The following is a 12,705-nucleotide window of genomic DNA, read 5'->3' as shown; positions in this document are numbered from 1 at the left end:
TACTAAGTTGTTTATTTACAAAAAAAAAAAACCCCATTAGTGTAAGCGATTTGAAAAGTGAAGTATAATTTTTTTTTGAGGGGATATTTTTATCATTTTAACTATTTTATCATGTGATAAGTTATTTCATGATATTATTATTCCACCTAGAGGTAAGAATAACTTATCTCAGTACTAATTATTAATTCTAAAATTATTCTAAAGTTTGTAACTAACAAGGAATTAAAGGGAACTAAAAATTTATCCCAAGATTATTTTCATATATCCATCACACCAAATGTGTTAAGTATATTTATAACTTGTAGAATATTGATTGAGTTATTATTTAAACTAGTTATGCATATCAGCAACCCCTTCCCCCTTACAAGGACACATGGTTCATTTTGTGATTGTGGTTATCTTCCTATCTTTATATGCTTGATGAAAATAGTCTAATCTCCTTTTTCTTTTTAGTATTTAAGCAAAGGTAATTTGTCAAATAAACCAGTGTGGCCAGAGATGGGATGTAAACCACACAAATAGCATCAGGCAACTTAGCATTTTTTTTTTATGATTATGGTATCGGAACCAACTCTGGCTCACCTCGACTAATTTTACGGAATACCTACCATCTCCCACCAGCCATAGGTAACTCTGCCCATCAAGGTAGGACAAAGCAAGTTACAGATTACAAGAATTCATCATCATAAATTAGCTAATTTTATATAAATGGTCAACCTACCACAATCATGCTCTCAATATACTTAAAAAGCCAAAAGAATACAAAAAAAACAAGAAGATATCTTGATCCATGGAGCTTGAAATCAAAAGTTGAACACACTTCTTTCAAGTAAAACACAAAATATAAAAAAGTACACAACATATCTGAATTTCTATAAACGAAGGAAATCATTTCCCCTTTTTTCAGAAAGATTATTGTCAACACTTCAAGGTAACCAAACATTGAGAAAATTGTTTAATCAAGAAAACAAGTTTTCATAAAATATTTCTTTCACACGAACACGCAGCCTTAAAAGAAAAATAGAATGAAAATTGACTATATTTATGCATTTCCAGAAACATGAGAATGGAGAAAGGAAGAATAAACATTAACTCTATTACTGTACACACATAAGGTTACATTGTACCATATACATAACTACATGAAGAATGCCTAGCAGTTGGTTATTAGGAACTAAGGATCAGCAGGTTCACCACCACAAAATGCATCTGGTTCAAATGATCTTGCAGACTCATCATCGTAGACTCCTGGTACAGATCTACCACCAGCTTCTTCTGATGGTATATAACTATCCATTTGGCCATTCTCAATACTGACAAAAACGACGACACACACAAGCAATGATGTTGCAAGAACCACCAAGGTGTTCTTTAATCTACTCAGGACAGGCTTCACCTGCATGGTAGGCCAGAAAGAGTAGTCACTTCACAATTCAATCAGTTTGAGCAAGATGTCCGTCCTATTAAAGCACATGTTAATTATTATATTTAGTTGATTATTGTTTGACATATACTTCAGCTAGTAGTCTAGCACTCCTATATCTCTTCAAGTAGTTTAGCACGTTTAGCACTCCTCTTTCAGAGGAGTTAGTTTAGGCAATTAGTTAGTCCATTCTTGTATATAAACACAATATTGGATCAATGAAATAAATCTCGATCTCTTGATTTTATATGGTATCAGGAGCCCTAATATACTCTAAAGAGTAAGATCTGTTTTTTTTTTCCTTCTTTCTTCCACCCACCTTCCACATATGGGAGACGCTACTCGTGTTGTTAATGCTGATTACAACGTCGGCGCAATGATCGTTCAATTTAACCCTGCATCCCAATTGCCCATAAAATTACATGGCAGTCATAATTTTGCAACGTGGAAGGCACAATTCTCCATGCTTATGCATGGTCATGATCTCTATGGTCATCTCGATGGGTCTACTCCTTCCCCATCTCGCACTATCACAACTGGCACAGCCCCTAGTGCCAATCCTGCGTTTGCTCTTTGGTTTCGGCAAGACCAACTCATTCAAAACGCACTTATGGCATCTGTTGATCCAACAATTGCTACAACGGTTGTCGCTGCTACCTCAGCTAAGACAGCCTGGGATGCCCTGCACACTGCTTATGCAAATAAGTCTCAAACCAGAATTTTCAGTCTGCGTGATTGACTGATGCGTCTGACCAAAGACTCCCAACCAGTCACCGAGTATTTGCAAAGTGTTCGCTCTATTGCTGATGAACTCTCTATTGCTGGTGCCCCCGTCACCAACTCTGAACTTATAGTAAAGATCCTTAGTGGTCTGGGTGCAGAGTTTCATGGTATTTCTGCTGCAATCCGTGCTCGTGATTCCCCTATAACATATGAAGAACTGTACGAAAAGCTTCAAGACCATGAACTTTTTCTTCGACGTGAGGAGTCCAAAAGCGTTCCTACCCAGATTGCTGCTGCTGCTGCTACAGCCAACCAATCTGGTCATTCAAACTATCGCAACAATCGTCGCCCCAACAATAACAATGGTACCAACCAACAACGGCGGTCCAACAATCGCTTCACTTCACCCAATCCGAGGAGATCTTCGACCAACAACAACTATTATGATGGTGTACGCTGCCAGTTGTGCAACAAACCCGGTCATGTTGCAAACGTTTGTCGATCGCAGTCTCACAATCACTTTGAGGCCAAGGCCAACTATGTGTCAGGCTTGAACACGTCAGACAATCCTTGGATTCTCGACTCGGGAGCATCTCACCACATCACTGCCACACCCCAAGACCTGCAGGCATACAATGGCATGGAGCAAGTATCTATGGGTGATGGTAACAAAATTCCCATAACTCACACTGGTTCTACTCATTTAAATGCATCAAATAGATCTTTCAAACTCTCTAACACTCTGTGCTCCAAGCATTAAACGCAATTTACTCTCAGTCTCTAAATTTTGTCAAGATAACCTAACCTCTATTGAATTCTTTCCTTTTCATTTTTCTGTGAAGGACTTGGAAACACGGACTCCGTTGGTGCACGGTCAGAGTAGAGACGGTCTCTATGAGTGGCCAGACTTAACCTCCATCTCTCCTCCTCAAGCGCATTTGACTTCCTCCACCACAACCAGTTTCACTTGGCATCGTCGGTTGGGTCATCCCAGTGTTCTTAATGGCGCTCGCCATTCGCCAAAGGCGAGAAGGCGAGGCGAGGCGAGGATGTCGCGCCATTTCCTAGTGAGGCGCGGCGAGATCAATTAGGCGACGTGAGGCGATGTAAAGGCGACGTGAATGGCGGCGCCTTTTATTATTAAAATTTTAAAAAGGTCTTCACTTAATAATATTAGTCAAAATTAGGGTTTTTTTTCATATTTCCAAAATTGGGACTCAGACGCGACTCTTCTTCTCCTTCAACCTCGCGATTCTCTTCTTCTCCTTCAGTCGACTACTTGGGACTCAGTCACGACTTGTGATACTCTTCTTCTCCTTGAACCTCGCGATTCTCTTCTCCTTCAGTTGACTCGCGCGAATTGAAAGGTATGGCCTCTTTTCTTTCTTCTTCTCCTTCAGTCCTCTTCTTCTCTTACTTTCTCCTTCAATCTCGCAATTCTCTTGTGAAGTGAATATGAAATCCTGAACTGCTATCTCAAAAAAAAATAAAAATTGAGATACTATTGTTTTCTGCCTTCTCTGCTGACTGCTCTGTTTGTTTCCTCTTTTTCTTCAATGCTCTATTTTTATCCTCTGTTTTCTTTGTTCACACTTCACTGTAATATGCTCTGTTTGTTTCCTCTTTTTCTTCAATGCTCTGTCTTTTTCCTCTGTTTTCTTTGTTCACTGTAATATGCTGCTGAATGCTACTGCTTTCAGCCTTTTACTGTGCTGTCTATTATTTTATTTTAAAAAAAATTCCTCTATAGTAATTAATAGTAATTACTAATTAATATAGTATATGTTGTATTGTACAATAGTGAATTCAATGGCAGATGCTAGCAAAAAGAGGGACATTGGATGGAATTATGGTACTCAAGGAGCAACGAAAGATTCGGTTAATTGTAACTTTTGTGGGAGTACTTTTAATGGTGGAATAACTCGACACAAACAACATCTAGTGGGTGGTTTCAAGAATGTTAAACAATGTACAGCTTGTCCGTCGGAGATTAGAGAAGAAGTAAGGGCTTATATGCAAAATAAAATCGCTAATAATCCCAAATTTCAAGTGAGGCAGCCGGAAGAATATATTGATATTGATGATGTTGATGATATGGATGAATATGCGGAAATGATGCCTCCCTCCAAAACTCCAAAGATATCTTCTAGTGGAGGTGCATCATCCACCGCGCGGAATGTGACGAAAGGCCCTATGAATCTCTATTTTCCGCATAAATCAACACAAAAAGGAGGCTTTGAAAAAGGAGGAGGAATTGATGAAACAAAGAAAATTCTAAGAGAGCGTGCGGTAAGTGCTTTCGCGATATGGATGTATGATGCGGGGCTCCCTTTTAATTGTGTCAATCACAAATCATTTGATAAATTTATTGAGACAGTAGGACAACATGGCCCCGGAATGAAGCCTCCTACATTTCATGAAGTTAGAGTTACTCACCTAAAAACAGAGGTGGAGAAAGTGGAAAAAATCGTTGATGAGCATAAAGTGCAATGGACAAAGTTTGGATGTTCCATTATGATGGACAAATGGACGGCACGAAATGGTAAAATGATCATCAATATTTTGGTGAATTCTCCAATCGGTAGTGTATTTCTTGGTTCTGTCGATGCTAGCAATGAATCTACCGATTCCACCAAAATGTACAAGTTGTTTGAAAGCACTATTGAAAGAATTGGACCGGAAAATGTTGTACAAATTGTCACTGATAATGCTAGTGAGAATGTTAAAGCGGGAAGCATGATGTTGGGTGCATACCCACACATTTATTAGACTCCATGTGCCGCTCATTGCATCAACTTGATGTTTGGTGACATATTCAAGGTTAAGCCATATGCTTCCGGTAATATCACTCTCATATCCTCTAACTTTCTTTATAGTCAATATTTAATACTTATTAGCTACTAATTACTATAATCTTACCTTAACAGTTTTTAAGAAGGCCATCAGAATCCATTCTTACATTAGTCAAAGGCCATTGTTGTTAAACTTGATGAGAAAATTCACCAAGGAAAGAAATTTGGTGAAACCGGCCAAGACAAGATTTGCAACGGCCTTCTTAACTTTGAGAGCTATGTACATACAAAGAAAAAACTTGAGAACTTTAGTCCTCTCAACCGAATGGACTTCAAGTAAATTTGCAAAGGAAACTTTGGGGAAAGAAGTTGCCAATCTTATTATTTTTGCCCACTTTTGGGATGATGTTGTTCGAGCACTTACAGTTTGTGGCCCTTTAACAAAAGTGCTTCGTTTGGTGGATGGGGAGAAAAAACCACCAATAGGCTATATTTATGAAGCAATGGATAGAGCCAAAGAAACTATTGAACGGGGTTTTCGTGGAATTAAGAAGCAATATGAGAAAGTGTTTGAAATTATTGATGCAAGGTGGTCAGACCAACTCCATCGGCCTTTGCATGTTGCAGGCCATGTTTTGAACCCAGGATTGTATTATAAAGCTCAAGAAGAGGGAACTTTACTACAGAGTCTGTGGACCGAGTATTATGCATGTGTTGAGAAGATGATCCCCGATACAACAATACAAGATTTACTAGTCGCTGAGCTTCCTAGGTACAAAATGGCGAATGGACTATTTGGTTGTGGTACGGCTAAAAGAGCTAGAGACACAAGGTCACCGGGTAAGTGAGTTGATTTAGCTCTTACTTAAATTATTCGACTTATTTACACTCATTAACCTCTAAATTTATTTTATTATAGTGGAATGGTGGTCACTATTTGGTAGTGAAACACCAAACTTGCAAAAGTTTGCCATGAAAGTATTAAGCCTAACTTGTAGCTCATCCGGATGTGAGCGAAATTGGAGTGTGTTTGAACACGTAAGTAAAAAAATTATATCCTAATTTCCATATTATATTATTATCAATATCTATTAGTTAATAACTTAATATCTGTAACTTATGTGTAGATTCATTCCAAAAAGAGGAATAGGCTTGCACTATCGCGTCTCAATGATCTAGTGTACATTAAGTACAATAGAACATTGAAACTTCGTTATGATGCTCGTGATCTCATTGATCCAATTCGCTTGGATAACATTGATGATTCAAATGAATGGTTAGTTGGATGCCCCGAAGATCAAGAAGATGAACTAGTATATGAGGATGATGATCTTACTTGGGGTAGTGTTGCTACGGCAATTGGAGCTGATGAGAGTATCTATCATCTTAGGGGACTTTCTTCAAGATCAAGAGCACTTGACAAGGGCAAAGGAGTAGAAACTTCATCTACAAGTTCAACTTCAAGTAGGACTCGGACACTAATTGATGAAGACTACGAGGAGGAAGAAGATGAGGAGCAATATAATGATGTAGAGGATGTTGATCTTCAAGAGTTGGATAGTTTTGAAGAAGAATAGACTTTTAGAGTTCTAGTATTATCTTTTGAATTATTGGGTCTTTAAAGTTCTAGACTTTTAGTATCTACTTTTTGTTTTTGAATTGAAATATTTGCTAATATATGTTATTGCTATTGAGATTTTGGATATTTATATATGCAATTAAATATTTTTAATTTTTGGTATTAATTGGCGCCTTGATTCAAAAAGGCGATCGCCTCGCCGCTCGCCTCGCCGCGTGGCGAGGTAGGCCCTTGTCGCCTTTTGTCGCCTCTCGCCGTCCAAAACATTGGGTCATCCACATTCAAAGATATAATGATTTCAAGCTATACATGTACTCTGATGCGGATTGGGCTGGAGATGTACCATTTACTGTGACAATGTGGGTGCAACTTATCTGTGTGCAAATCCAGTTTTTCATAGCCGCATGAAGCACATTGTTGTAGACTTTCACTTTGTTCGCAAACAAGTTCAGCAGAATCAAGTTCACATTGTCCATATCCATGCTGCAGATCAACTCGCGGACACTCTCACTAAAGCTCTACCGAAGCCAGCCTTTGATAAACATCTATTCAAGCTAGGCGTTGTTACACACTGCCTATCTTGAGGGGGGCGTATTAAAGCACATGTTAATTATTATATTTAGTTGATTATTGTTTGACATATACTTCAGCTAGTAGTCTAGCACTCCTATATCTCTTCAAGTAGTTTAGCACGTTTAGCACTACTCTTTCAGAGGAGTTAGTTTAGGCAATTAGTTAGTTCATTCTTGTATATAAACACAATATTGGATCAATGAAATAAATCTCGATCTCTTGATTTTATACGTTCCACTGGAATAAATTCAATCATTGTCAGCTTAGAAGCATCATTCTTTCATTTAGGGGTTGTTTGGTTTGGATACAGGCTATGTTGGAATTAGTTATGATGGGATTAGTTGTGTTAATATTTTTTTATTGGTTGTTTGGTTTGTCATATTCAAATAATATGCATGACATAATTTTTAAGAATAAATTGTTTATTTACAAAAATACCCTCTAAGAATAAGAGCCTGTTTGGATTGGGTTAAAAAAAGTAGCTTTTAAGTCAAAAAATAAAAAGTAGGGGGAGCCTACTTTTGGTTTTTGACTTATTTTAAGTCATTTTTGACCTTGTCAAACACTCCTAACTTATTTTAAGTCATTTTTGACTTATTTTAAGTTATTTTTTTATATTTGTCAAAAACTGACTTAAAAGTAGGTTTGACCAACTATTAAGCCAGTCCAAACACCCTCTAAGTTGTTTGTTTATAAAAGAGGGTTTAAGGGGGTACTTTTGTTATTTTACATTTTTATCCTGGAATTAGTATTCTACCCACAAGTAGGGATAACTTATCTTAGTCATAATTATTAATCCAGGGATAAGTTATCCCACACTATGTAACCAAACAAAGAATTGAGGGGTGCTAAAATATTATCCCGGGATTATTTTTCCTTATCCATCATACAAAACGACCCCTTAAAGGTTTAGAGTCAATTATGGGAATTATGAGTAATTTGAGTCTTTTGTATTGAGCTGTGATGAATCGAATAGGGTATGAAAATTTCATAGTGTGGGCTTGGTAATGCATGGAACAAGATCTGCTGATTCAATTACTAAGATTTGCCATCCTTACTTGAAGATGCAATAATCTAAGTCCGTTAGAAAAATCTGCCCAAATAGCTATCTATACCTACATAACTAATGCAGCATCGTATTTCAAGCAACCTTGAATAGTAAATAAAAGCGCTAGACCAATTTACTCAGACTTAAATATCTTTTATTTAGCAAAGAAATGGATGTCAGTCTCAAAAAAATTATACCATAACGTTGTTGCTCACCAAAATAGTTTATCCAACAACTTGACCAAGTTTGAATTACTTACAGAAAAAGAACCCAAAAGGCGGTCCCGTGCCAAAACTTCAGGAGTCTTCACCCATATCTGCAATGAAGAATTTCTTTTTCAATACCAAAGGTCAGGAAATATTCTCATCAGAAATTAGGTAAAGACTAGATTATTGTTACTAGCAGATTACATGCATGAAATCAGCATTTAGCCTAAAAGCTATATTCCTTCACCCATATCTCATATCTACAAGGAAAAGTCTCCTTCAAGTACCAAAGGGTGTGGAAAACTTCTCATCCAAGAAAAGCTTAACACACGCAAATTCTATGATGCAATCAGCATTTAGCCTAAAGCTATATTCTTCCATTCAATTCAAGGTAACCGTTCCTGCAGTATTTCCCTCCCTGAAGCAACAGATTCCATGGGAAGTTTGGCAACATATATACAACAGATCTGCAATATCGGCTCCACTATAATCTGAAGATGAAAAAGAGTGCTCACAGAAAATTATCATCACTGACCATGACCATCTAGACAATAGTAGTTCTAATGTAAGTGCTGTACAGTAAAATATGAAAAAAGCTATTATACTAACACTTTCCTGCTTATTATATTCATCTATATTAGTTGATTGCCACCTTAGACTTCTGCAACATTTCTCTCTTTTTACTGATCATGTGATATCCTTTGAATTTCCAAATTACTCTTCCAGTCAACGGTACTGTTTTCTTTTAATAACACTCTTTTAAAATGACAGACTGTCTGACTTCATATTTCAAAATCACATCATCCGTAATTCTATGCCTTATTGCCTTAGTTAATTTAGCATGACAAGATAAAGTTGAAGATGTAATTTTTTGTAGTCTGCAAAGGTACACTAGTTGAAGATAATTAGTCAGTTATCCCAAGGAAAATTAGAAGTTAAAGAACGCAAAGACAGCTGCAAAAGGAAAAAAGAAAGTGAAAAAAGAGGTGGAGACAAATAGTTTTGTTTTTATTTCAAGGATAGAAATGTTCTAACAAAAAAGGATATAATTCCCATTCCCCACCAATCATAAACAAATGTAAGTTGAGAATTCACATCTACCTGTAACCTTTCTTGTTAACTACCCATTTCCATATCACCTCCATAAATGGAAGTGATAGTTCTACATAATGCATTTTCCTCACTGACAACTTCCACATCCATTTTTTTTCCATTTTCCAAAGAGTGCTTGTTTAAAAGACCAAAGACAATAACCAACGAATTATAAATCCACCCATTTCTATTAAGCTTCTTTCGCCTTCCATTCAACTAAGTCTTCTCCACTCTTTTCCTTCCCATTGGACATCTTTCATCAACTTCATCAACCTCGCAGTAATTCAGGACAATTGCATATAATATGTGGAAAATTAGAAAGGATAGTTATTTTGCATCCCTTAAAAATTATGTGTTTCCACCTTTCCAACCTTTTCTTTCATCTTACAATTACAAGCCTCTAGAGATCTACATCTTTAAACTTCCCTTTAACTGCACATCCCAAATATTCTGTGGGTAGTGAGACTACCCCACAACCCACTGCTAGGGAAAATCCTGAGCATTCTGGAGGAGTCCCACTGGAATCAATTCCGACTTCCTTAAGTTCATTTCCAGGCCTGAAAATTGTTCACCTCATTCTAAAGTTCTGAATAGATACCGGATCTTCGACATATACAGATAACTGAGGAACAGAATATAATTTGAGAACAGGAGGTGAGGCACACAGTTTTACATCCTCCAAGGTAATCATTGACCTGAAAGCCTTGCATATATTCTCCTACCTTTACTTGTCAACATCCAACTGTGGCCTTTCATAACTAGAAGAAATAGCAGAGGGAAGAGGGGGCTCTATCTAAAGCCCCTATTATTTCAAAGAAACTAAGAGGCTCCCATCTCCCTTAGAGATATACAAGATCTAATGTCTCCACTTCTATCCAAATCCAATTCTCAACAAGGAGTATATCAGAATATTTCCGATTAACCTGATCATATACCTTCTCTATGTCCAGCATACATGATAGGATCTCCAACATCCATATGTAAGGAATTGAATTGACTAACTTTTCAGTTGTAAGGGTTGCATCCAAAATCTGACTTTTCTCCTACAAAAGCATTATGTTTTTCCTAGAAAAATTTATACAAAACTCGGTATGTTCTGAAGGAAAAGAGAGCCTTGTACAACTGTTGAAGTTCAGATGTCTATGGTTTTGGCTTTCTGGTGCAACATTCAAGGTGTGCAAAATTGTTTGAATGGGCATATTCATGTAGATATCACATTTCAGTAAATAAATGACGATTCTGTAACCATAGATCAAGTTATTGTTCAGGGAAAGAACAAGATCAATGATTGCAATATCAGAAAAGCAAAACAATTTTGGTCAGAAATAAGACTGGCAGTTCTAGCCTCTATGTTAAACATGTGTAATAGGGCAACAATCAGACCAAGAACTAGTTAGCTAAGGTGCAGCTGAATGCATCAAAGTCAAGACAATTATTACCACTCCCAGAAAAGATTGGACCTAAACTATGTTGGGGACATCTTCTTTGCTTGGTTAAAAGGTAGCAGTTAAGAAGTAAAATTGAAGGGTACACAACCTTTCACTGCTTCACAATACCTTTTCAATCCTATTTGAATTAAGTTATAGGGATCAAGATTCATTAATGCTTTTGATCACAATCTAATCCAGCAATGTTGCATATTTCTTAAAAGGATAACAAAACTATACTATAATGAATTTGAGAGGTACTACTCAATATGTCGGCAAATAGAAATTCATTAAATATTGAAGCAGTTTTCTCAGTAATCTTCTACATCCATTTTCTGTCCATTTGGACATATTTTACTCCGACTAGCACTACTAATTGTGAAGGGGAGGAGAAACGGTAAAGTTGTCTCTATATGACCATGTCATGAATTTGAGCTATGGAAAGGTGGCTGCCTACATCACACTCTCTTGGAATGCAGCCCTTCCCCGAACCATGAGTGAACACAAGATTTTTCGTGCACCAGACACATTTAGTACAACTAATCCTAATAAAAATCAGAATTTTCAACAAAAGAAAAAAATAAAATACTCTCTGAAGCCAAAGGCCAAGTAGCATTCATTAGAGAGTTACACCTTGTTTGGATGGTTGTTACCCGGTGTATTGTATTGTATGGTTAGTTTAAATACAATGTTGTTTTAATTGTTACTTAATTACTATTGTATCTAATAGTTTAAATCCATCGTTAGGTAACGACGAAAAGACCCATTTTATGTAACGACCGATTTGGTGTGTTAGTGTCATTACCTTAATATTTTCTTCTCATTTTGTCTTTATTTATTATTTAATAATTATATTTCATCTTTTACCCTACCTTTTCGTAGTAGATCTACCCTGTACGGACTTTTCTAGTAGGTTTATCATTCAAATCATGAATTTGTGACATTATGTAACGACGGAGAATGATACAATCTATTCAAACATTGTATTCATTAAAACAACACAGTATTGATACAATACAACACAACACAATATAATATGATACATTATGAAACAATATGTAACAACCATCCAAACAAAGTGCATTAGTTCATGGAGTCCAATCCCATTAGCTAAAGGTACTAACTGTCCAAATAAATGACAAAAACAAATGGCATAAATTGAAGAAAACATAAGAATTAGTACCTGGCCATCATACCATCCTGTTTCTTCATCTATCACCAAGCAAAGCCAAAACAGATAGTGATTAATTGGCATAAAAATAACAATCCAACAAGAAAAATAAGAAAAAGAAAGATCAGTACATTCAACAGTGGCACTAAGCAATCTGTTACCAATATAAGCCCAACCAAGATACATCCTCACAACAGCCAAAGTAACAACAATAAGGCCACCAGAAACAGCACCCAAGAACGGTTTAAGGGGTTCGGGTATGGGTCCAGCTGACCCGTATAAGTTAACGGGCAGACCCACAAAGAGGGCAAAAGCAAGTCCAGTAGCAAATAAACGGGAACAGTACTCAACCAAGTCACCAGAAGCCCATGAAAAAGGGAAAGAATTAGAAAGGGTTTTGAATTCGTTAACAGGCTGCTGGTCTAGTGGAACTGGACACTCAGTTTCTGGTAAAGGGTTGTTATTTCTGAAAGATGAAAAGGGTATTCTTGGAATAAATCTTTGGTTATGAAAATGGTGGATTTTGAGATATTGAGTTGATGAAGAAGGAAAACAGAAAGGTTGATGATTTGGTGAAAATGGTGTTGCCACTGATATGGCCATTTGCATTTGCCCTGTTTCCTTTAGTTGCTAATAAAACTACAGGGAAGTTTGTACATTTTTGTTTCTTC

General features: G+C 36.8%; 2 protein-coding genes across 3 annotated transcripts; one reads left to right on the top strand and one right to left on the bottom strand.

Annotated features, from left to right (window-relative positions):
* Nucleotides 1-954: 954 nt before the first annotated feature.
* Nucleotides 955-12,705, bottom strand: LOC125838734 (uncharacterized protein ycf36). 2 transcript variants are annotated; one of them, XM_049517777.1, is made up of 4 exons: nucleotides 12,196-12,705; nucleotides 12,047-12,075; nucleotides 8,398-8,454; nucleotides 955-1,396 (listed from the first exon to the last, which is right to left on the bottom strand). In XM_049517777.1, exons 1-4 carry the CDS (start codon nucleotides 12,641-12,643, stop codon nucleotides 1,175-1,177), a joined length of 756 nt encoding a protein of 251 aa, XP_049373734.1. In that variant the 5' UTR covers nucleotides 12,644-12,705; the 3' UTR covers nucleotides 955-1,174. The 2 variants fall into 2 exon arrangements, with proteins under 2 accessions (XP_049373734.1, XP_049373733.1); XM_049517776.1 differs by having other exon boundaries at nucleotides 12,166-12,692.
* On the top strand, nucleotides 5,753-6,521 carry LOC125838741 (uncharacterized). The gene is made up of 3 exons (XM_049517783.1): nucleotides 5,753-5,778; nucleotides 5,883-5,976; nucleotides 6,066-6,521. The coding sequence occupies exons 2-3, from the start codon at nucleotides 5,911-5,913 to the stop codon at nucleotides 6,513-6,515; spliced, it is 516 nt and encodes a 171-aa protein (XP_049373740.1). The 5' UTR covers nucleotides 5,753-5,778; nucleotides 5,883-5,910; the 3' UTR covers nucleotides 6,516-6,521.

Source organism: Solanum verrucosum, unplaced genomic scaffold (genome assembly GCF_900185275.1).
Source record: "Solanum verrucosum unplaced genomic scaffold, falcon-dt-bn FXZP01000182.1, whole genome shotgun sequence".
NCBI lineage: Eukaryota > Viridiplantae > Streptophyta > Magnoliopsida > Solanales > Solanaceae > Solanum > Solanum verrucosum.
This window is presented reverse-complemented; position numbering and strand designations above follow the sequence as displayed.